We start from the raw sequence: 24,530 nt of genomic DNA, 5'->3' as shown, positions 1-24,530 counted from the left end.
CATTTTAAAGGCTCTAAAAAACTTACCTGAGGAGTTTCTTTGCTGATCAGTGATGGAGCTCCCGGGGCACGTATATTCTCTCCTCCTTCTGAGGGAAGTATCTGGTAATTCACTGCTTGATACAGAATCTGCAAAGTAATAGTAAATATTATCTCTACTATCATACAAATAAAGAAAACTATCTAATGTCATGAAAGAGAAATGTCAGACTGTAAAGCCTCTAGGAAAAGGGAAAAAAAGTCATCTTGGCATCCTGCTGATCTACTGCACAGAATCACCTTTGCTGCTATACAATATTGTATTTTTCTGCAATATAAATTGTGGGGTTTCTTTGAAAATAACCATAAAAATGGCAAAATGGCACCTTAAAACTAAACAGATCTGCCTTTTGTTTGCATTCTCTTTCACACTAGCTTACTTTTATGGCAAAACACTTTTTTTTTTTTAAACCAATGTGTATTCCTGAAGGAATTACAGGGCTGTTCCAGCTATAAGAGAGCAGGTAGGAATGGAATTTGGATTGACATTCTAGTTATAAGAACTGTCCCACCGGGTCTCTGTGATAGTTTTTGTTTTTTTAATTAATTTATTTTTTTTTACACAGGCTGTGGCTTCCAGCTTATCTTGTTCATTCCCCCGACTTGTATTTTTTCCATACATTTTGCATTTCGAACTACACACCTCCCCTTTTCACTGCTTGTTGCAGTGCAAAGGATATATTTCAAACTGCACTTATATTTGAGGAGTCACTTTGTAAAAACAATTTTATAGGGTTCTATACAGTCATTTCCCTTCCCCAGGCCATACAGACACACTGGCATCAGAAGTGCTCAAGCTGGAACACACTTTCTTGTTTAAAAAAAACCAAAAAGATACCAGTACAGTGTGTGCTGCTAGGGCTCCCAGACCCTGAAGCTCCTGTGTGTTCACTCCCAAATAAAAATAACATGAATTTTGTGACCTGGTAGGTATTCTACAAATGCCAAGCTTCTGATAATGTTTACAGAGAGGGCAAGTAGTAATGAAGTGATTTTGCAAGTAGCCAGCTAGCAGATATCTTCCAGAATCATTCTAACGCTATTGGAACATCCAGTTTCATTATTAATTGTTCTAGGCCATTTCTGCATGGTAAACGTAACTCATGCCCAGCAGCAGAGCCCACAGTAACACTCTGCTGCCTTGGAAAGGTGGCTCTCTAAATCGAAAGCAGTGTAGTTGCATTTGCACTGCATCATGAATGGGTTTATGAGTGTGGTGTTAACCTAATTAGTAGGGCTGTGCAGAGCAGGTAATATTCAATTCAACAGCCATATCAAATATTAAACCGGGTCCTGCTTCGATTTGCCGTCCGCTGCGAGTCGAAGCAGGTCCGCTTTGACTCAAGGTCGAAGCTCAGTCGAACATTCGAGCTGCTTCGACTTCACCATAGGCTATAACGGGGAAGGTCGAAGCAGGCTATAACTTTGGCATTTCTTGTCTGATCTTGATGAAACTTGCAGGAATGCTAACTCCTGAGGAGCCCACAAAGTGTGACAAGTTTCAACAAGATAGGTTCAGGGGGTTTGGAGAAACAGCACCCCAAATCCTTGAGAGAAAACTTCACGTGACTTCTATGTGGAAAGCCACAGGGAGCTCAAACCTGCAGGCTTGCTCGCTCCTGAAGAGCCCACAAAACCCACCAACTTTCACGGCAATAGGTGCAGGGGTTTGGGGGAAACTACGCCTTAGGCTGCTGACAGACAAAACTCATGACACAGATGGAGCGAGGAGGGCGGTGTTCACTCCGTCTGCACCCGGCGCTTGGGGGCCCCGGCAGTGGGAGTTCACCTTGAGGAACACCAGCTGCTCCCCCAAACCAGGACCCAGGCAGGTGCGGTGGGGTGTCACAACATGCTCAGCCACGCTGAACACCCTCTCGCTTGGCACACTGGTTGGTGGACAGGACAGGTCTTCCCGGGCAACTGTGGCCAGAGCCGGCCACATTGGGCTGCGTGTTGCCCAGTAGGCCAAGGGGGCGCACTCCAGGGGCTCCACAGGCTCGGCAAGATAGGCAGACACCACGGTGCGAGGGCTGTTTGCCTGATCCTGGGGTCCGGTGGGTCTGGACCCCCTAATGTTTGCCATGGCCTTAGCCCATCTTGGCAGCGCCTGTGGTGGAGGGGAAGACTGGCTCGTGGATGGCAGGCTGGGCTCAGGCAGTGGATCCCCTGTCCCGCTTCCCCCCACCTCTGCTGCTCTGCCTCCATCACTTTCTTAATAAGTACCTCCCTCCAGCAACTCAGTGTCTCGCTGCAATGTATGGTGCCCTTCACCCTTGGGTCACAGATGGTGGCCAGCATATGCACTGTGTTGGACCCCAAGAGTTCAAGCCTTTTCCTAAGGCCTCCTTCAGCCACCTCACCAGTGCCTGCACATGCAGTGAAAGCGGCCTGCCCCAGCCAGCAACATCGGCCCCCCAGGAAGCTCTCCATTTGGCTGCGGAGCTCCTTCACTATAGGGACCACCTGGCTGAGGATGGCATCAGCAGCACTGAGGGTGTCAGTGGCCTTGAGGAAGGGCTTGAGGACCAGCAAGATCTGGGAGATGGCATCCCACTCAGCTTTGGTCAAGGGGCCGCTGATCCCAATCTCTCCAAGCAAAGCTCATGGATGGCCTTCTGTTGCTCCACCGGCCTCTCAAGCATCAGGTATGTGGAGTCCCACCGAGTCTCCACATCCTGCATGCTTCTGTGCTGAGGGACATTTAGCTCTGCTTGTTTGTCCTGCAGCATCTTGCCCCCCTTGATGCTCTGGTGGAAGTAGCCTGCCACCTTCCTGCATCTGGAAACAAGCGTGCTGGTGTTGGTGGCGCCATCACCGGCAGCCCTGTCTCCCTCCAAGGCATCCCTCACAATCAGATGTAAATTGTGTCACACAGCAAATACCAGCAAAGTTGGCATCACGGACTGCCTTGACCATATTGGCCCCATTGTCAGTGACTATGAAGCCGTGGGTGAGCTCAGCCTGCCCAAAACCCAGCTACCCCCACACCATGTCGTTCATGGCCCCCCTTATCTCTGCTGCTGTGTGGAACTTGTCCATCACCTTGGCGTGAAGGAGAGCCCACCAATGGCCTGACTGGCCACACCAATGCCCTGTGAGGGAGAGGTATGCACGATCTCCACCCCGGCTGCTCCAGATGTCCGAGGTGAAGCGTACGGTCACCTGCGGACTTGCCTTGTGCAGCTCCTCCCTCAAGTGCTTCCTGCATGCTTCATATAGGGAGGGCACCACCGTCCTGCTGAAGGTGGTGCATGTGGGTGCCTGGTAGGATGGAGCCAGCAGTGCCAGGAGCCACCTGAACCCTGGCCGCTCAAAGGTGAAGGGCTGGCCATCCAGAGCAAGCATTTCCCCAGTGGTCTGGGTGACTTCGCTTGCATTTGCAACTAGTCCCTTTTGCCCCCCATGTTCCAGGGTGCCCTGCCTCTGCTGAGGGGGATGGGGGGCGTGGAGCAAGCAGGGGCCATTCCTGTGGCAAAGGGGTGGTATCTGTGGGGATGATTAAGCATCCCCGAGGTGGTCATACACTTTGTTCCTTTGCCCCAGCTGATTTTGGCTCGGCAGTGCACGCACATAGCAAATGTGGGATCATCTGCCAGCTCATAATGATCCCAGACCATGCTAGTACTAGGCATTTCCCTCTGGCATGCGGGTGCATCTGTGGATGCTGCTGAACTCTCCTCCTGTTCAGCAGTCAGAGGCACAGCGAGAGAAAGAGAGGACTCAGCTGAACCGCTTGCCTTCACCTATACAGAGGCACCTTCTGAAGTACCTTCTGGGAAAGACCTCATGCTTGAAAAGAAAAACCCTGAGGGGTGTCAAGCACAAACTCGACTGATTCCCCCTCCTTCCCCAGGACTTCCCTTGCCAGGGAACTGAGATCCAGGTCCAGTGCCAGCTCTTCTTCTGGCACAGGAAGGCTCAGCATAGGCAGTGATATGGGGTGGAGCGCGCTGCTGTGCTGGCTGCAGTTATGGTAGGAGAGGTTGTGGCCGCTGTGTCTGGACATGAGAGAGTCTCAGGCACAGGCAGTGGCTCTGGTGGCACTGCTGCTCCCCGTCTTTACTGCTTGTAGCAGCCTCATCCCTTGTAGCAGGAGGAAAGAGGCTGCATCTTCGTATGTAAACTGGAACCTCTAAGTGTGCTGTGCGCCACGGATTAGATTTCTGGATGTTATGTGAATGTGTTTGCGTGTGTAGATAATATACTGAGAAGCGCTGGTGTGGTGGAAAGAATGAATGATGTATAAAAAAAAGATATAAAAAAATATATATAAACTAAATTCCTATATAAGGAATAGATCCTAGGCTACCACTAACCCTATCCAATATAAGCGTAAACTAATATGAAAAGCAGTTATAAAATAAAAGCACCAAGTTGTCAGAAATCCCTGTTGCTAGCATTGCAAGCAGGGAATCTGTTGAAGATCAGGGCTTCCAGCCACCGTGGTCTGACGCAGAGGTGCTGGCGAGCACCAGCAGCTCAGAAACTGACCCCAAGGCAGAAAGCAGGGGAGCTAAAAAACTGCTGCCTTTTATGCATTTTCTCTGGTCCCTCCCCCAGAGCACTGGGATTGGAAGGGACCTCAGAGAATGCTGACAGGTCACTGGCCAGCCACACATGTCAGTCATGAAAGCACTCCTTCCCCCTCTCCCCCACCCTTCCCTTACTTCCCATTTTTTCCCCCCACAGGGAATCCAGTATAGGCAAGTTGAATATTCGACCTTTATCGAATATTCAACCCGCACTGTTAACAATTCTACTTCCAGTATTCGATTCGACAGCTATTCGACCAGCTGCTATTCGACTTGACTTTCACTTTTCAAGGTCAAATATGTTGAATATTTGTGGAATCAAATATTAAGTCGAAGCTTTGCACAGCCCTACTAATTAGCACTGTCATTTGCCAGTACAAATCAGCCCACCAAAAGCCCTTCAGAAACAAATGCGCCGCTCACAGTTTAGTAGACAGCCCACCTGGAGCACAGCTATATGTTTTAGGAGCCCAAGAACGATAAATCTGCCATGCAGACATTCAGTTACAGTGCGTACTCATGTGTAATCTAAATTAAATAAGACTTGTTTATCAGTAATTCTTCAAGGAATCTATTTTAAAGCACCTAAAGGGGACAAGATAATTGGGAACAGCCAGCGTTAATTGCTCAAGACCAAGTAATACCCGAGCAACTTGATTTCCTTTTTAAATGATACACGGCAGGCTTGGGGGGGGGGGGGGGGGGGGGCAGCGAGTGAGATATACCTTGATGTATTCAAGAGTTTTGACGCCGTCTTCCATGACATTTTCATTGACAAGCTAAGGAAATATCTACTAGATAAAAGTAATGCAAGGTGAACAAAACTTATTGGATCATTGTTCTCAATGTCATCAGCAGCTTCATGTCGGCTGGGAGGAGTATCAAGCAGGGTTCCCTATGGGACTGTCCTGGGTTCTAAGCCACCGCTTGTGAAAAAAAACTATGATCTCGCAGGTATCACAGATACCTGGTTGAACATCTTTGTTAATGATTTTGGGTTGAGGGTAAGCAATGACCTCAGACTACAGCAAAACAAATTTAGGGTGGAGATTAGGAAGAACATTCTGACCGGGGGCGTGATTAAGCATTGGAACAGGCTACCTAGAGAAGTTGTGGACACCTGATTTGGTTGTTTCAGGTAAGGATGATGCTACCCTGAGCAAGAACCTAAGCATGCAGTCCCTTGCAGCCCTACTTGCCTATGATCCTTTGATCTCCATGGTGCATCTCAGAACTGTGGTCAGTACCAAACGTGCAAAAGGCACATTTCCTGCCCCAAGTTCTTAGTCTAAAATAGGAATAAAACACTAAGGACAACATGTGGACAATGCAATCAAGATGTTTGCTAAACAACCATCATCTTTATTTGGAAAATTGTTGATTTTATTTACATTATTAACAGTTTGTTTTATGTGGGGGTTTTTTTTGTTTTGCTTTAAGTTTGGTATCACATTGTATAAAATGGGAAAAGGAAATGAGAGACAGCAGGTAGTGAAAGAAGAGAGAAGCATGGTGAATAGATGAAGATGGATGCTGCCCAGCCCCAGCTCCCGGCTCAATAAAAAGCCCCACACTCACCAGATGATGCAGTGGCTGCTGGGCCTTCTGGGGTCTCATGGCAGAGCCCCCATGCAGCATGGGGCAGTGAGGAGCAGCGGGGATCACCCCTCCCCCCACACACATACATACGCACCTGGCAGCAGCTGGTAAGTGCCAGTCTTTTTTATATTTTTTTTTATTTTTTAAAGTGCTGGGAGGCTGGGACTGGGCAGGACAGCTATTGACAGGGCTGGGACAGCGGGCCAATTTGGAGTTTTGGCCAGTTCGTCGACAGCTGAATCCAAATCAGATTTGGCCGAATCAATGCGGGACAGTGATTCGAATCACCAAAATCGAATCACTGTCCCCCAAATTGGCCAAATCCAAAGCAAATACTAGCCACTTTACACAGGCCTAGTAAGTAAAGTTTGAAATATATCCTTTCCACTGCAACAAGCAGTGTAAAGGGGAGGTGTGTAACTTGAAATGCAAAACACATCCAATGTATATAAAAAAAATGCAAGAAATAGGGGGAATGAATTAGATAAGCTGGAAACCCCAGCCTGTAAAAAAAATTAAGACCTGATAGGTACTGCAGAGACCCAGTGGGACAGCTCTTGTGACTGGAATGTTCATATTTAGGGTTACATTTTATTTTGGAAGGGTTGGGAGAAAAGATGCTGGTGTTGCCTTGTATATCAAACACACATTTGTTCCCTGATTCAGAAGAAAGAAAAGAGCAGAGCTGAACGCATTTCGATGAAGACAAAGGGTAAAAGATGAAGCACCAATATAAAGGTGGGAATTTATTATAAGCCACAAAATTGGGAAGAAAAAGTGGATGAGGCACTCTTCATGGCAGTGATAAATCTATCTAAAAGCTGTAAGCTGGTATTCTTGGGAGATTTCTGTTTTCCAGACATCTCCTGAAAAGAACCATTCAGCCAAACACAAAAGGTTGAGTTAGTTCCTACCCTGTGTGGAAGACAACTATCTGTTCCAGAAGGTGGAGGATACAACTAGGGGATCATCTATCTTGGATCTTGTCCTAACCAACAAGGAAAACTGGTGAAGGATGTGAAGCTGATGAGCAACCTGAGGCGAAGCGATCACAATATGATACAATTCCAGATCATGAGATAGGGAAAACATGAAGTCAGCAAAACTAGGCTGGTTGCTAGACACCAGACCAGAAAAGTAGATTTCATCCGAGTCCAGTACCATGGGAAGATGGACTGGACGATAAAGGTGCCCAGGAAGGTGGGAGCTTCTAAAAGGTGCAGTATTGCTAGCCCAAGAAGAAACTGTTTTGACACAATGGAAGCACAAAAAGAATGGTAAGAGACCAATGTGGCTGCACAAAGATCTTCCAAGATGCCTGCCTTAAATGCAAAAAAGAAAGCATACAAGCAATAAAAAAAATTGGCAGGTCACCAAGGAAGTATACCAGGAAACAGCAAGAACCTGCAGAGACTAAATCAGGAAGGCAAAGATAATGAATGAGCTGTACCTGTTAAGGGAGATTACAGACAACAAAGAGAGGTTCTATAAGTATGTTGGTCGGAAAACAAGGATGAAGGAAGATGTGGGTTCTCTCTCAACAAGGTAGGGAAAACTCTTAACAGAAGATGCACAAAAGGCAGAACTACTCAACAGCTACTTTGTCTTCACAAAAAATTAAGGTGCTGTGGATACAGTGCATCTGGACTTCTGCAAAGCTTTTGACAAGGTCCCTCATGACCCTTTTATAGAGAAATAGGAGAAATGTGGGATGCACAAGGGTGGATAGACAACGGGCTCAGTAGCCAAAAGCAAAGGGTGATTATAAGGAGAACCATGTCAGGATAGAAGGAGGTTTCAAGTGGAGACCCACGGGGGCCTTTCCTGGGCCTAGAATTGAGAACTTCTTGAGAAAGTTTGCAAACGATAGGGAACTAGGAAGAACTACAAACACCTGGAGGATAGGAGCACAATTCAAAAGGATCTTGACAGATTAGAAACTGGTCTGCAGCTAACAGGATGAAGTTCAATGCTCTGAAATGCAAGGTGTGACAGAAGAGTGAGGCAGTGGAACAGACTGCCCAGATAGCCGTGGAGTCTCCATCACTGGAAGTATTCAAGAAAAGGTTTGACAGCCACTGGTCAGGGATGATGTAGGCATTGCTATGGGTATTTCTCATGCTTCTGGGCTTTGCTGGTTGCCAAATAAGGCTGGGAGAGAACCCCTCCCCAACTGCTGCCAGGTGTCCTGTAGCAGGACTGGCCTCGAGAGCAGCTGTGGTACCCCCAAGTGGCCAATCTAACCCTGACTTCACTCCAGCTCTACATGGTCCCTTCCAGCCCTTCTTCTATATAACTTCATATTGTATGAAGCAATTAGACAGATTCCAAGTGCACAGGCAGAAACAGAGTTAAACTTAATAGAAATGTAATCTTATGACTAACTGAACTACTGCACCACATCTATAAAAACTAGGATTAGTCATCTTAGCAAAACATACAATAAAATAGCTAAAAACTTATGCTTTTGCATGCATAATAAATTTTATATGTAGGGCCCTGATCCTACTATTAACTCTGGCAGTGCAGAGTTAATAGCAGGATCAAAACCTAAACCATAACTATCAGTAATTAAATCCACCGTGGGTGAAATTAATGGGGAAAAATAAAAGATTTCCCCCTATATTTAGTAGAACCTCTAAAAAGCACTAAACCATGAAGTTGACATTTATTGAAGCTGTGTTATAATGTATAAAGTCCTTATAGACTCTGAAAAAAGAACATTAAAAAGAATGGCTTAATTGTACATCCCAAACAAATGCTTAATCTGAAAATAAGAAAACAAATTTAAGTATTAGAGAGAAAGGAGCATTCTGTCAAAGAGCCAAATGCGCTGCACTTCAGAAATCTTTGAGGCTATGAATACTTGTCTACCATCAGTAGATATCCGACAAGCGATTGCATTTCTACTTGAGAAACGTGTCTACCTATAGTAGAAAAATATTTAAGAAAGCAAACAAACAATACTTTAACTGTTCAGACAAAATGCTAGGTAGGAAAGAGAGTAAAATAGATAAAAGACTGTTAAAGAATTAAAAAAGCTGTGTGGAAGTTTGAAACCATACAAAAATAGTCAGCTCCTACTTTAAAATAAACAAAGGATTACAAAAACCAAAATGAAACAAAAAACCCTTTCAATTACATTTTCAACTTGTCTGGGAAAAGCTGACAGAAATGCACTGTACCTGGGTCTGCAGAGAACTGCTTGCTGCCAGCAGTGACTCTATGGCATTTGGTGGACAATGGGTCAGAGCAAAAGCCATAAGTTCCTTTCTAGTACTTAAATCAGCATAACTTTCCGATTGTCCCAACTGGCTGCACACCTCCCAACTTTTAGAGTAACCTACAACGAAACACAACAATTTTTAAGTTTAAACATTTAGTTATGAATGCTTACAAGTCTTAAGGGGGACAGGAAGGGAGGACAGGAAATCAACCTTCACTAATAACCAATGATTACTGTATCAGCGAAACAACCAGATGAGATTATGATACATGTTGTCCGTTTCTCAACATCCTGGTTAAGAACAGTTCTCACACGCACAGCTATTGTGATCTAGGTCAATCTATGCATGTGGATGCACACAGGTGGCCTGATGGAGAGAATGTCTTGAATTTGAAAGTTTGACTTTCTTTCAAAAATGAGAACATGATATTACAGCTGGTTCAATAAAAGATTTCACATAATTTCTGAACTGTTATAGCTACAACATCGCTCGACCCTACCATGCACAGAGTCAGTCTATTTATATTTACTGTTATCACAAAAACAAAATTAAACCAGACCGCTTCAAAAGAAAAATAAAGAAGTGTAGAACTATTCAGTTAGTATATATTATTAGTTTTGCTCTTTCCAAATAAAATAATATAATTCCTCTGTTTTGGACCAAATTGATCATCAAGGTGAGGGATAGGAGAAACTCCCCCCCACCACCACCCCCGCCATGTCCCAATATCTACAAATGTCTGCATATGCCATATCAGACATATGAGAATTAAAAATTATTTGGAAGGAAAGGGAGAAACTTGACATTTAAACTTTTTCCATTAGCTGTCATCATATGCTTTATCCTGCTGGTAGGGTGCAAACTGTAGAAACAGATGAGAAAGCATGGTTCTCCAAAACGCACATAAACCTTCCAGGGGCTAAGAGACTACTAGTCCCAATTCATAGAGAATCAAAAAAATTGGGCTTGTGCAGAGCTGAGGTCATCTAGTACAACCCATGTTCAGAACAGACTCATCCTCACAGGAGTCATTCTACCTAAGTATTCATCTAATCTGCTCTCCTCAACACTTCTAAAAGATAGAGCTTCCTCAACATTTCAGATAATCTGTTCCCATGCTTAATCATCCTCACAGAAAGTTCTTCCTGATATTCCGCCTACATCTCCTTTGCTGCAATTTAAACCCATTACTTTTTGACCTATGCCATATGTACACAAAGAACAGCTGGTCCCCAACCCTTCCTAGGGTTGAAAACTCATCAAAACCCTGCTTAGAGCTCAGTTTTGTTCACTCCTTCTGAACTCATTCCAATTTTTCCACATCCTTCTTGTAAACCGTTCCTCGTTTGGGGCATCTCCAGCTTTTCCTAATCACCTAACAAAGCCCTCCCCAAAACCCTTAGACTCACCCTGAGAGTAACGGCAAGAGGGGGCAGAGTTTCTTCTTTATTGTTGCTACACTCAGAACTGAGAAGACTGTGTGAGATTTGGATGCAACTGAGAATCAAAGGCCTGTAACTGTTCTGTATGGTCTGTATTTACTGAAGCACACAACATTATTATGGAATATGGGCTTCTTTGTAATATCTGCTTTAAATGTGTTCATGCTACAAAAATGTTGCATGCTTCAATTTGTCTATAAAGCTAGTACACAAAGGAAAGAAGGAGCAACCAGGTTCCTGATGTTAACAGAGCTCCCTAACTGCAGGGCAGGACTGAAAGAATTTTAGGGTGGAAACAGACATTGCCTTTGTGCTACCATAAACATTTTTACTGCATCACAAATAGCAAGCAAACAGACATGCATACCCTTGTTGCTCCACATATACCAACATATTGTGGTGGCAACACAGGTGGTATATAGATCTGAACAACTTTATTGCAGCTGACATTGGGTTGTTTTATGACAGGAACGTTTCCTTGGCAGACGTTAACAGGCTTAAATGGCCTGATCCTGTGCACCCCTGACTTTGAAAATCTTCATAGTATAATTGATTTAGCTGAAATTTTTGCAGGCTGAAACAGATCCTAGTATAGCTTACTTTGCTCAATCAGAAGTAAAAAAATTACACAGAAAAAGAAAGAATAAATGGATATTCTCAAACTCAAAATACATATCAATCATATAATTAACGAAAGTCTTTCACTATTTTAATAAATACTCATTAGTGAAAATGTTGCTCAAACCAAGCACATGGCAGGATTCATACAATCTATACAATCAAACAAATGAAAAACACTTTTCTTCCCCTCACTCTTCCAAGACTTATTTGGAGAAAAAAAAGTCTGTGGAAACAATTAAAACTAAATTCCTGCTGAGATGGATTTATGAAATTATGCTATGGAAATAAAGGCTGTCTGAATTATAATTCATAAATTCCAGCAGACAGTAGGTAGTTTTGGGGAGCTGTTGCAGGCCGATCAGCACCGTCCTCCCCCACCAGCAACAGCTCACCAAGCCCAGAGTCCGCAGGCCCTGTGGCTCGCCACTGCCTGCCACTGCCACTGCCATCAGTGCCCAGTAGCCACTGACCACACAGCCCCAGCCCTGGCCCACTCCGTGCCTCCTCTGGACTTGCCCAGCCAGAACGGACCAGTTCTGGACTGGCACGCACAGCCCCAGCCCATCCCATGCCCACTCTGGACCGGCCCACCCACAATGAATAGCGGCAGCAGTGCTGCGGCAGAACCTGCTGCTGGGCACAGGGGAAAAGAGGCCATCCCTGAACTCGCCGCTGCAGACCCCTCTTGCTGCAGCCACCGAGCCAGTGTCAGGGTGTCCTGTAGCTCCTCTCTACTGCCACAGAGGCAGTGCTGGTGATGGTGACAGAGAGAAACCATAGGGCAACCCAAGCAGAAGCTCTCGGCAGCTACAGCAAGAAAGGCCCCGCAGCAGCAACAGGGGATGGCCACTTTTCCCTCACGCCCAGCAGCACCTTCTGCACAGGTGCTGCCAATGCCACTCCTCATGGGCAGGCCAGTCTGGAGTAGGCTCAGGGTGGGCTGGGATCAGGGATGCACACTCAGGTCCCCACCAGTCTCCATGGGGCTGGGGCTAAAGCCAGAGCTAGCAGCAGCAACCGGAAGGAGCTGCCCCAGCCCCACTGAGTACTTGGGGGTAGCGGGACACGCACCACAGGCTGGATGGTGCCTGGACCAGGTGGGACCAAAAGAATCACTAGAGGACAGATTGGGCTCCCGGGCCATATTTTGCCCACCCCCAATCTATGGCCACATATGTTACATTTTGACACAATGACCAATTTCTTTACCTTACCTGTGGCCATAAGCTCTTGACAATGCATACTAGCTGATTTGTAGTCCTGAAAATGGAGAGCTTGTTCCACTAAAAGGATCAAAACCTGGCCTTTTCTTTCCATCTGGTCATCTCCTGTAGGTAAAATCACAAGTGCTTTTCTTAATTATTTTAAAGTCAATAGAAATCCAATTTGTAGCACTTTGTAGCATGAAAAGAACCCATTTTCAGGCACAGAACAGTGGTTTGTTTGCTACCAACAGGCAGTAAGTCTTCCTGACAGAACCAATGAAAAATTTCAGTCATTTCAGTCATTAATGAATTTAAATGCTAAAACATTATGCTCATATACTGCTAAGGAATTTTCATGCATCATTAGATATGCTAAAGAAAAATTGCTTTGGAAAAAAATAAATATGGCCTTGATCAACTTTTATTTATACGTTAGCCAAGATCTTCAGAACTGGGGTCCTAAGATTTAGCTCTTTAAAAATCAGATGTTTAATGTAAGTTTAATAGTGCTGCTGGGTAGGAACTTTTCCCAATTCATACAAAAGTCCTATTATTTCATAGTATTTCCAGTTCTGTATAATGGCAAACCAGACACATCTTGGGGAGAGAGACCAATGAAGAGTAACTAGCAATTCAACAAGTAGGGCACTCATCCAGGATGTAGAGTGATTAAATGTAATTTTGGGTTATACAAAAGCCTGATATTTTTCAACCAAAACAACATGATTCAATTTTTAGTCATTTAAGGTAAGCATGTAGAGGATACCAACTGCAGTCTCAAAAGGAATAAAAGCTCCATCTGATTTTCCATGTTCTGACCTTCTACATTGTGCATTACTGTCACTGTGCTTTTGCTCTCTATTAACCCCATGCTCAGACTAAGGTTTAACTTTTTATTGAAGGTTTTGAGAATTAATTTGTTCAACTGCTTATCACTAAGCAACAATAGATTGCTGCTCCTAAGCAATGCTTTTAAAAAACAAAATAAAATATGACCAATACAGGAATTTTTAAAAAGTTCCTTTTTTTTGAACCTACGCATCTAGTATGTTTGGCCCTGAGTTCTGATAAAGTTTATCTTATAGGTTTGAACAAAAAATAGAAATTGAGCCAGGAATATTTATTCTGGATAAATCTCCATTTCCTTTTGAAAACCAGTTGTAATCAGTGCCTATAATCTTCCTCTCGTGTTTTTTCAACCTTATATTCCTCCCTTTACTTGGCACTTTGTAATGAACACGGTGTACTGCATATATTACAGGAAGGGGCAATAAAACACACAGGAGTAAGGTATTTCAATTTGTGAGAGAACTACAGAGATGGACTAAGTAGAATTAAAGGGACTCTTTCAATACAAGTTTTTAAAACTTTTTCCCTCTTCTCAAGTTTCAGAGAAGATTTTAAGGATGCTATGCTGATAGAGCCATATTAAAGTAAATCAGTTTATGTCACTGCATAAATATATCGGTCTTGGAATAATTCGACTCTATTAGCAACATTAAATAGATCTGTGTTAAAGTATTATAAAACAATTAAAAGCTATTGATTTTCAAGCCACATGGTTATTTTGTTTAGTTTCACTCATTTAATTCAACAAAGGAAGAACACATTTTTTGGCTTTTTTTTTTTTTTTTTTTTTTAAAAGGTTGACAAATTCTGCTCATTGACATCCATAAAGACTTGACTGCTCCATTTAAAGAGCTCAACTAAATGCCTCTAGTTCCGATATGAATGAACCATCTTTGAGAGTGGGAGGATACCTTGGCCTCTGTATTCATTCTTTGGCCTGTTAATAGTATTGCCAATTAGTCACAATCACGACTTGTGAGACATGAACTTTCTGCCCAAGGAAGTTGGACTACAGGCTCCTTCCTCTCCTTTCATCAAAGCAAATGAACTGCAATTAAATCAAAAACAACTTTTGGTCATTTCCACACTTGGCCAATTTGAATTGGTGACTTATAAAGGGAAATGTTCCTATTTCTTCCACCCGCCACCCTGTGGCCACCCCACATGCCTGACAGCTTTCTAATGTATTATACCTACATAGAGATTTGTCTCTCAGCAGCAGGCACACAAGAGAAGCAATAAAAGTGCAGTAATCGGATTTTTGTTATTCAGATTTCAGCTAGGCCAATAATCAACTGCAATTTATTTCTGCTTAAAATCAGTGGGGGCCCACTTGGAACTGGGAATTGTTTTTTTCTTAATTGAGCCTGAGTGATCATATGGTGAAGCATTTTTTTTTTCCTTTTTGCTAATTTATTTTGGAGCAGTAGGATATATTTCTGCATGTTTTATAAGAGTGCAAGTACAGAAAGATCAGCATCATTCTCCTTGCACTCTGGCACTCTTGTCTGTATTCTACCTCCACTCTTCTCATTTAAACTTCCATTATCTTGATGCACACTGTTATACCAAAGGGTAACTGTCAACTCCAATACAACTAGCAAATCCCCTGCAATGCACAGCTAAAACCTTCCCTCCACCCCGCAACGTGGTCTGCACTGACTCAGTGTAGTCACTTAATACGTTACAACCTGCAGATTTCCAGCGTCTTTTCATTTTTCTAATTAGACCTGAAAACTTACTGCCACAGCTTCACGGCTTGTGACCTGGGATTTAAATCATATAAAAGTGAAGGAGCTTTCAAAGTCTAGATCCTCAATCCCTGTCCCTTGCACTACTGACTAGAGCTATCCAAGATGAGAAGGGAAAAAAAAAAAAAGACCACCAGTAAGATGAATGTCATCATAACAAGCTTATTTTTCTATATACTAATTCTGTATCTTTTTTAATGTTAAACAACACTTACATCCAAGCTGAATATATATAAGGGTACTGGGAACCAGGATCTCCTGGGTTTCCAGCTCCCAAATAGGCTACTGATTTGTTGATTTGCTGTAAAAAAAACTCACTGTAGGTGCGTATACACAAAACATTTACAGTGGAGCTAACTAAGTGCCACAGTAAAATATCACTGTCTACACATATGGTGTTATTAAAGCAGAGTAAACTAATTAACTTCATCACAGGAGAGTACTGCCAGACACGAGTACTATTCTACTGCTGCATTATTTTCTTTGCTGCAATGCACATGTACATGGTGACAAGGCTGGCTGGGGCACAAAGGTGCTTCAGTGAAGGGGGCTGCATGCTGGCTAGCCCCACACTGAAGCACCTTTGTGCCCGAGCCAGCCCCTCCGCAGCATGTTGAGCCAGGTCAGAGAAGCCAGAGCTCAATGTGCTGTGGGCCCAGACACATAAAAATGTAGTGCCCAGGAACAATAAACTTAGGCTTGAACAGTACCAGAGTTCATTCAGCTGCATTAACAGCACATGTATACAAGCCCTGTATCTCCCTCAGTTGTCTGTGAAATCATGGAAAGTAAGAGTAATCTCATAACGTGTTTTTACCAGTTGAACAAGAATATTGGACAAATTCAAGTAAAGGAGTGAAAGCTCCATAGTGTATAACCAGAACCCATTTTCTAAGAGGTAAGTTTATCCCCTTAGATATTTGAAATAGCTTTCGCTAGACAAAGCTGTCTCAGAACTACAATTTCATATATGAGTACAAGAAAGTAGCAAGAAAATAAAAGGCCAAAACACTTAGAATCATAAAATCAAAGAAAATTAGGGTTGGAAGGGACCTCGGGAAGTCATCTAATCCAACCCGCTTTGGCTACCTGGGTCTTCAAAACCTTCAAGGATGGAGAGCCCAAAACCTCTCTGAGTAACCCGTTTCAATGCTATACTACATGGTTGTACAGAGAGCAGTGGCGGATGGTTTGTTTTCAACCTGGAGGGATGTGGGTAGTGGAGTCCCGCAAGGCTCTGTCCTGGGGGCTGTACTGTTCAATATGTTTATCACCAAATCTGGATGTGGGGGTGGAAATTACCCTGTCCAAATTCGCTGACAACTCCAAGATGTGGGGTGACGTGGGCACGCTGGAGGGGAGGGACAGAATCCAGCTAGATCTAGACAGGTTACAGAAGTGGGTGGATGAGAATAGGATGGAATTCAATACAGACAAGAGCAAGGTGCTGGATCTAGGGAAAAGGAACCAGCAACACACCTCTAGGCTGGGGAACACCCTTCTTGTCAAAGCGGTGGCAGAAAAGGATCTTGGAGTCGTTGATGACTCCAGGATGAATGCAAGTCGCCAATGCGAGGAAGTGGTCAGTAAGGCTGGCTGCACTTTGTCGTGCAGGTCCAGGGAGGTGATCCTTCCCCTCTATGTGGTGTTGGTCAGGTCACAGTAGGAGTACTGCGTCCACTTCTGGGCACTGCACTTCAAGAGGGATGTGGCTAGCATTGAGAGGGTCCAGAGGAGGGCCACTCGTATGGTCAAGGGGCAGCAGGGCAGGCCCTACGAAGAGAGGATAACGGACCTGAATCTATTCAGCCTCCACAAGAGAAGGCTGAGAGAGTTTCTGGTGACCGTTTCCACTCACCAGCAGGAATTGGGGGAGGCTCTGTTCCCCTTGGCACCACCCAGAGTTACTAGGAATAACGGCCACAGATTGTTAGGAGAGAAGGTTCAGGCTGGACATCAGGAGACATTACTTTACAGTTAGGGCTGCCAGGCTTTGGCTCCCAAGTGAGGTGGTGATCTCTCCTGCCTTGGGGATCTTCAGGAGGAGGCTAGACAGCTTTTTGGCAGGGGTGTTATGGCCCCGTGCGCGTTCCTGCCCAGGACAGGGGGCCAGACCTGATGATCTGTTTAGGTCCCCTCCGACCCTAGGCACTATGAAACTATCCTCCTAGTGAGAAAGTTCTTCTTAATATCTAACCTAAACTTCCCTTGCTGCAAAATGAGACCATTGCTCCTTGCTGTCATCTGCCAACACTGGGAACAGTCTAGCTCCAATCTCTTAGGAACCACCCTACAGGTAGTTGAAGACTGATATTAAATCCCACCCCCACAGTCTTCTCTCATCCCAACTAACTAAGCCTCTCCGCAAAAGTCATGGTCCCCAGTGCCCTAACAATTTCAGTGACCTCCACTGGACTCTCTTCAATTTGTCCACATCCATTCTGTGGTGAGGGGTCCAAAACTGGAAACAGTATTCCAGATATGGCTTCACAAGTGCCAAAGAGAGGCAGAAAATATCTTCCCTCCATCTGCTGGCAATGCTCCTACTACTCTAGCCCAGTATGTCATTTATTGTCCACAGTAACCCTCAGGTCCTTTTCTGCAGAGCTACTACTTAGCCAGTCAGTCCCCAGCCTTTACCAGTATGTGGGATTGTTCCATCCTAAGTGTAGAAAATTGCATTTCTCTTTATTGAACCTCTTGAGATTTCTTTTGGTCCAATCCTCCAATTTGTTTAAGTCCCTCTGAATCTAAGCCCTACCCCTCCCAGATTTGTGTCATTTGCAAAGTTGCTGAGGGTGTACTCCATCTCATCTTTCAGGCTGTTGAAGACAGCAGAGAGGAGTTTGGGGCTGAAGGGCACCCTTGTACGTGCAAGTGCACCCTGACCACGTCTCAAAGACATAATCTGGGGTCAGGGTACGTTACAGCTACTTAATCCGTTAATGAACCATGTAGGACAAACCCGATTAACCTAGCAATCTAGTGCATTTTATTTCATGCTGAAAATCATACTAAAATTCAAAACCTACAATTTTTGTCTCTAAAAATAATAGCAACATATGGGCTACTCTTGAGGTAACAATGCACAGACTGACTACAATTAACATTTGTTAACATCCTTTTGGGTACAAAGATCTATATAAGTATTCATCATATTAATGTTAGGGTGCAACCTAATAAAATACTAATTAAGAGTCAATAGACACACAAATGCCCTTTACAAATGCCTTGCTTTTACAATCTCATTGATACATATATATTTTATACTGATGATTAAATTTTATGCGAGTCTTCATTTATACACTATGACTATGGCTGTGTCAGCATTTCCATTTAAATTGCTGTTTTTCAAGGTTTTATTAACTTGGCCATAAAAATCAGCTCTTACTTTAAACTGGTTTGAGGTCCTCACTAAAAGCAAAATTTAGCCTTTTTAAAAGCAAATATGATTATATTAAAAACCATCTTCATCATTTAAGGATTTAGTGCAAAAATGTCTTCAGTGTTATTAAGACGAGAAATATAGAGCCCCATCCCGCAACCTTTAATTAGTTCAATTAAAGCACAAGTTCAATTAAAGTCAAAGTAATATCTAGCTATATAAGCTTAATAAAGGACACATTTAAAACAAGTTATTTGACTGAAAATATTTCCCATGTCATGTAGTAGAGAAAACTTAGCATATTGTACAATATTAGTTTGCACGTCTAATTACCAGGAAAACAATGAAACAAAAACCTCACTCATAGGTCCCGTAAGTTAGAGAAACAGCAGCATAACATAACATGCCCTGGGTGCTGCCTAAGGGGAGTGGCACCAGAAGGATGGAATGAGAAGAAGGGCAGGGGAGCACTTCACCCCAGGGCAATTTCCTGCCTTGCTGCTGCCTGCCTGGCTCTGCCTGCACTTTCCAACTACAGGAAGCAGCTGGCATAGGCAATGGCTGTCAGAGTGCACAGCATTCTGGGAATTGTAGTTTTCTAGAGTAGCAGTAGAATTCACAGCTGCTGGGGGGAGAACTGACCCCATTTTTTGCTGCAGAAAATCAGAAAACTGTTTTGCCTTTTAAGACGTGGGCTTTGGCAGAAAAAAACTGGGGTGAAAGTTTCTCACTGGCAACAACAAAGTCCACTGTCACTCTAGAGAACATTTCCCAGAATACCTTGCACTCCTTGACCATGCCTGGCTCTGTACTTGCTGCTGGTTCATGTGTTGTACAAGCAAGAAGGGAGGAGGAGGAGAGAATGACTGCCCCAAGCACATTTTTCCATGCTATGCCTCTGTCAAGAAAGCTCCTTCTTTCTACTAAAGGACTAACATGGGGGAAACTGCCAGAAGGCATGAAAACTTGTGCTCACACTTTCTGCCAGTAGTTACAAGACCTTTAAACACCATTTTCTAGGTGTGTCACATTCCTTGCTGGCACAGCTGCTGGAGAGAAGCTGCAGGGAGCACCCAAAAAGTATGCAGACGGGGATCTGCTGTGATGATTCCCTGTGACTGTAGTTCTCTGCTTGCAGAACTTCTACAGTTAGAAAGCTTGTAATATAAACAAGCATTACAGCCTAAAAGATAACACAAGTATAACCATTTGGAAATCACTTTGTGAATGATGACCAGAAACACACACAGAATTCCTTAAAAGGTTTGTATTTTCAAAGTACATGTGGCCAAAACCCATTTCCCATGAAGAATGAGTGCAAATTAATTAATTATAATACTCGAGATTTTCTCTCTGAAGTCAAAAGAGTTATTTTATTTCAGCAGAGCATTAGACAACTATTCATGCACAAAGTAGTTCCATTATCGCTTAAATGTTACGTTTTCAAATAAGCATCATAACCCTCTCTTCCACCCATCATGTTGATCAATTTATCTGCTTATGCTTCTCACCTATGTATGTGTGGCTGATCTCTCATCTGATATGCAGATTAAAAGTTCTTTGAAGCAGGAAGTAGCGTTATTTTTTGCTTGTTCAACATAGTGATAATATAAACAAGTTGTCAGTCGTAATCATTACTGGGTTGTTCTTTACACTTTATCTGAGGTTCTCTGAACATTGGGCCTTTCTTCTTTACAGGCAATATCACCGAGGTTAGTGATGAGACTAAAATAGAAAAGCCACACCATCTACCTGGTTGCTACAACCTATGGAGGAGGGAGAAATTATATCCAAGGACTGCCTCATTTGCTGGAGTACAGGGATTTAATTCCTTATTTTTTTCCAGCCTGTCATTTGTGGGAATTCACACACAAACGCACACGCTACTATTCCAAACACAGTTCAGAGACCTTTCCATTAACTGAAATGCAGTGTTTCATGACAAGCATAAAGACTACTGACAGACATTAAAAAAAACAAACAAACCCCAAAACAGCACCTTACCAGAAGAGGAAGCACATTTGTTCAAGGGAGCTCCCCAGAGTCCATATTATAGGGCATTTCAGTGGGGCTTTTTGGTGCTTTTATCTAGTAACTGATTGATCATGTACTTCAGCAGGACTTTTTGATTCAATCAGCTTTTAGAGAAAAGTGCCAAAAAGCCCTGCTGGAGAGCACAATCTATACAGATTTTGAGCAAAACAGGTGAAATTAATGCAATGCCTCTTCTGGGCATGCACTAAGGCTGAAAGTAAAGCACTGGATTGGTTGTGTTTTTTTGCGCCAGATTTGCCTCCCTCCCCCCACCCAGTCTGTAAGCAGCCTGATTACACAGAAAAGTTAGGATGCATTTCCTATCAGCCCTTTCTCTAGATGACATTATCTCAGGCAGCCCCCTTATCCCATTCCTCTGCATCTCCAGGCAGCAGGACCTTCAGTCACTCGCAACGCCATGTCTCCTGTCCCGACACCTCGTGATCCTTCCCACTGTACGTCCACTGCTCCCCATTCACTCATAAGTACTGAAAATATTTTAAAATGAGGATGTTTAAAAGTGCAACAAAAGGAATTAGTGGAGCATGTAAGAAGTGACAAGATGGGAAAAGAGTGTAGATTTTTATATCATAATGTCAGAAGTAAGTACTTCTATTAAGCAAACTGACAAAAGATGGTACTGCATTATGAGGAATTCTTCAAGAAGATACTGAAAGCAGTGAATGGGGTTAACAAGTCTTTATGCAAAGTACCTGACAGCGCACACCAGTCCTCAGATCAAAAAGTCAGTGGAAAACCCATCTTAAACGCACACTGGTATCTTCATAGGTGTTAAAAGAAATATTAACCAAGAATTTAACACAAGCAATACAAAGGGGAAAAAAAATCAACAATCTGGTCTGAACAAGAGGAAGAGGAACTAGGGACGTTATATATATATAGTGGCCAGGAGGAAAAACCAGTTTCCCTGGACAGTCTCTATCATTTCAGACAAAATCTTCACCAGTCAAGTCATATATACAAGGTAACATAATCATCTACCTTTATATTAACTGTGGATGAATGATTTAGGTGTTAGTATGATTAGCTGTAAACACAATCAGACCGTTAAAAACAGTTGCTAATGAGCAGTAGAAAGCTGTATAGAAAACAGCTCTAGTCTCTTCTGCAAACACAGGGAGTTATCATAAATTAGTAATGATACTATATAACCAAACGTATAAAGCATTCAGAGCTTCAACAAAAAATCCCACCCTCTAATTCATTATTTGCAGACTATAAATATATGTGATAAGCAACTGCAGACAAACTTCTGTCTAACCAACATGATTTGTGTGTACACTCAACTTTTTTCCCTTACCTAAATAGGACTGTTTTTAAATCAAACTAGTTTATTTGACAGGGACACAAGATTTACTAAAACATTAATACAAACAATTGAGGTGAAGTCATAAAATATTCTAACTTGTAAATCCAATTTTGACATAAGCTTTTCCTCAAATCTCAAATCAGACAAGGCTCTTATTTTATGTATTAGGGAAGGTCACAACAGTTGAATACAAGATTAATCCTGTAAAATATGTCTTCCTTGAAGCCTGTTCTCCTAAAGGACATTTAGTGACATCCTTGAACATATCCTAATGATTAACTCAAGTGCCCTACAGCATAGCAAAAATATATGCTGGCATTGCAGTTTAACATTTACAACAGTTTACCTGCAACCCTTAGCAGATTTGCAAGTCCCAGGAGCTTGGCAGACTGTTTGTAGTTTGTTGGCAACTGAGCAAGACAGTCCTTGATGATAGTAAGTCGATCAGAACATAAACGCACTGTTCAAAGAAAAATATGCATTAAAAGCAGATTACAATGGGTGAGCTTTAATATTAATCTACACTCTGCACCCCTCCCACATTAAAAAAAAAAATCAAGAACCAATGTAGTCACTCACATTTCATAAACAGAATACCACATGTATATATTCACGTTGGGATAATGTACATAACTACCTAAATTTCACTTTGCACTACTGCCAATTTCCACCAGTTTTAACTCAGAAACCACACCAAAAGAATACAAGTTTGGCTTTAAAAGCATAGCCTTTCCCTCTTATAAATAATGTTAGTTCTTTGTATGTCTTCCAGGTATTGAGGTTTTTAAGCTTTCATCCACAGTAGGGAGAACAAGAAATTTTGTTTTATAGAAACAATATGACCCAGTAGACAGTAGAAGAAGCACTAAATAAAAAGTGAAACCCACAAAAATATTGCAAGATTTTCAATACTGAATTTAGAAAAGTGGTTCACAGCTTTATAAAAAAATTAAGTACTTATTTGCTAACACGTCTCTGTGTGTGTCATGCAGACCTTACGGATGGAAAGAAACATAAAATGTTTAAACTGTTATAATTTAACAATTACAGTATCCAGAGTCATCTCCAGACACATAAAGCATCTCCCTCAGTCCTGAAAAGCTTGCAAATTATATGAATTGGCAGGCATATTTTACCAAGCATAACAGTTCCCTACATTATGTATTTTAAATACTGATAAGTCTATGATGGGTTTAAAATGCTACATTTTAAATTGTTCAATAGTGTTGAACTTCAAATTTGCTTTGAGCAAACTTGACAGTCTAAAACAAACAGACAAAAATAGTCTGTTTCATATTGTTAGACAATTTGTGATGAATGTAGAACAGGGGTGTCAAACTCATCTAGCCTTACAGATCCTCCCACCCTCTATCCACTGCACACCCTGGGCTGGCCAGGGAGGGCGCTGAATATATTGTGTGTCCTGGAGCGGCCAAAGTAGGCACCATCTGCAGCATGTGCCCTAGACCAGCCAGGGTAAGCACCATGTGCAGTGCACATCAGGGGTCCTCTACATAGTGTTGGTCCAGTGGGTGGGTCAACTTGGGACCTAAGCACAACACTGGAAGCTGGATGATAGGCCTCCATGGGCTGGATCTGACCTACAAGCCATTTCTTTCACACTCCTTAAGTCTTCCTACATAATACTGAATTAATAAGATCTTAATCATGCAACAAAAATAGTGTGCCAATATTAAACTACATTTAATTTCAACAAGAACTTAGAAGTAACCATGCAGTGCAATTTCTATTACGAACTTCAGGAAATCAAAACAGTAGCCTGATATGAGTCAACTATAAATATTCAAGACAAAAAACACCATCACATTTATCACATATATATATTGTTTTACAACACGTCAATAGGCAACAGTAAAATCTTTACAACTATTGACTGCAGCAGTCAAATTTGTCAGAGTATCACATTCTAAGTAGAGGTAATGGTACAGGTCACACAAACACTGTGATTTCATAAATATAAAACGTGTGGAATTTCAATACTGGCTTTTACTGTGCTTTTCAATGAGGAAAAAAGGCCATCACTAACCCCTTTTGAACACATTATTACACTGGTATAATTCAGTGGTGGCCCAGCCTCTAGCTCACATGGTTCCTTTTGGGTTCAGAAATTTGGCAGCGAGGAGTGGTGGAAATGAGCACTGCCACCTCTCCCATATCACCAAATTTCTAAGCCCTGCAGGCCAGATGACATGGTCCTGAATGCAGGGCCAGGGCTGTAGGCACAATCTGGTTTTGCACAACACATTTGAAGGCCCAGATTAGCCTGTAAACTGACCCCGTAACATTCATGTGGTCCAGGGGGGCAAAAGTTTGGGCGCTGGTTGTGTAATTGAACAGAATTTAGCGATGAACCCAGATGTAAAACTGACAGGTTCATGACCCTCAACAGGCAATCATTCACTCCAGTTCCACCCTGGTATAACTGTACTGACTTCAGTACTTAGCAATATAATTTAATTAAAAATCAGATACATAAAACCATCCCCAGCAAGT

General features: G+C 42.8%; 1 protein-coding gene across 5 annotated transcripts in view; it reads right to left on the bottom strand.

Moving 5' to 3' along the window:
• The window catches only part of NBAS (NBAS subunit of NRZ tethering complex), a 378,957-nt gene that overhangs the window by 198,178 nt on the left and 156,249 nt on the right, over nucleotides 1–24,530 (bottom strand). For 4 of the 5 annotated variants that reach the window (XM_090031852.1, XM_090031878.1, XM_090031881.1 and 1 more), the window contains exons 32-35: nucleotides 22,363–22,476; nucleotides 12,677–12,790; nucleotides 9,358–9,515; nucleotides 27–128 (exon numbers count right to left, since the gene is read on the bottom strand). In XM_090031852.1, coding sequence (XP_089887978.1) covers nucleotides 27–128; nucleotides 9,358–9,515; nucleotides 12,677–12,790; nucleotides 22,363–22,476 — 488 coding nt within the window. The remainder of the gene's footprint in view (nucleotides 1–26; nucleotides 129–9,357; nucleotides 9,516–12,676; nucleotides 12,791–22,362; nucleotides 22,477–24,530) is intronic. The other variant, XM_090031868.1, reaches the window with a different exon arrangement.

The sequence above is a fragment of the Crocodylus siamensis genome, chromosome 1, assembly GCF_052110815.1.
Source record: "Crocodylus siamensis isolate JL-2025a chromosome 1, ASM5211081v1, whole genome shotgun sequence".
Taxonomy (NCBI): Eukaryota; Metazoa; Chordata; order Crocodylia; family Crocodylidae; genus Crocodylus; species Crocodylus siamensis.
The sequence above is the reverse complement of the archived record's forward strand: the minus strand, read 5'-3'. Positions and strand labels throughout refer to the sequence as shown.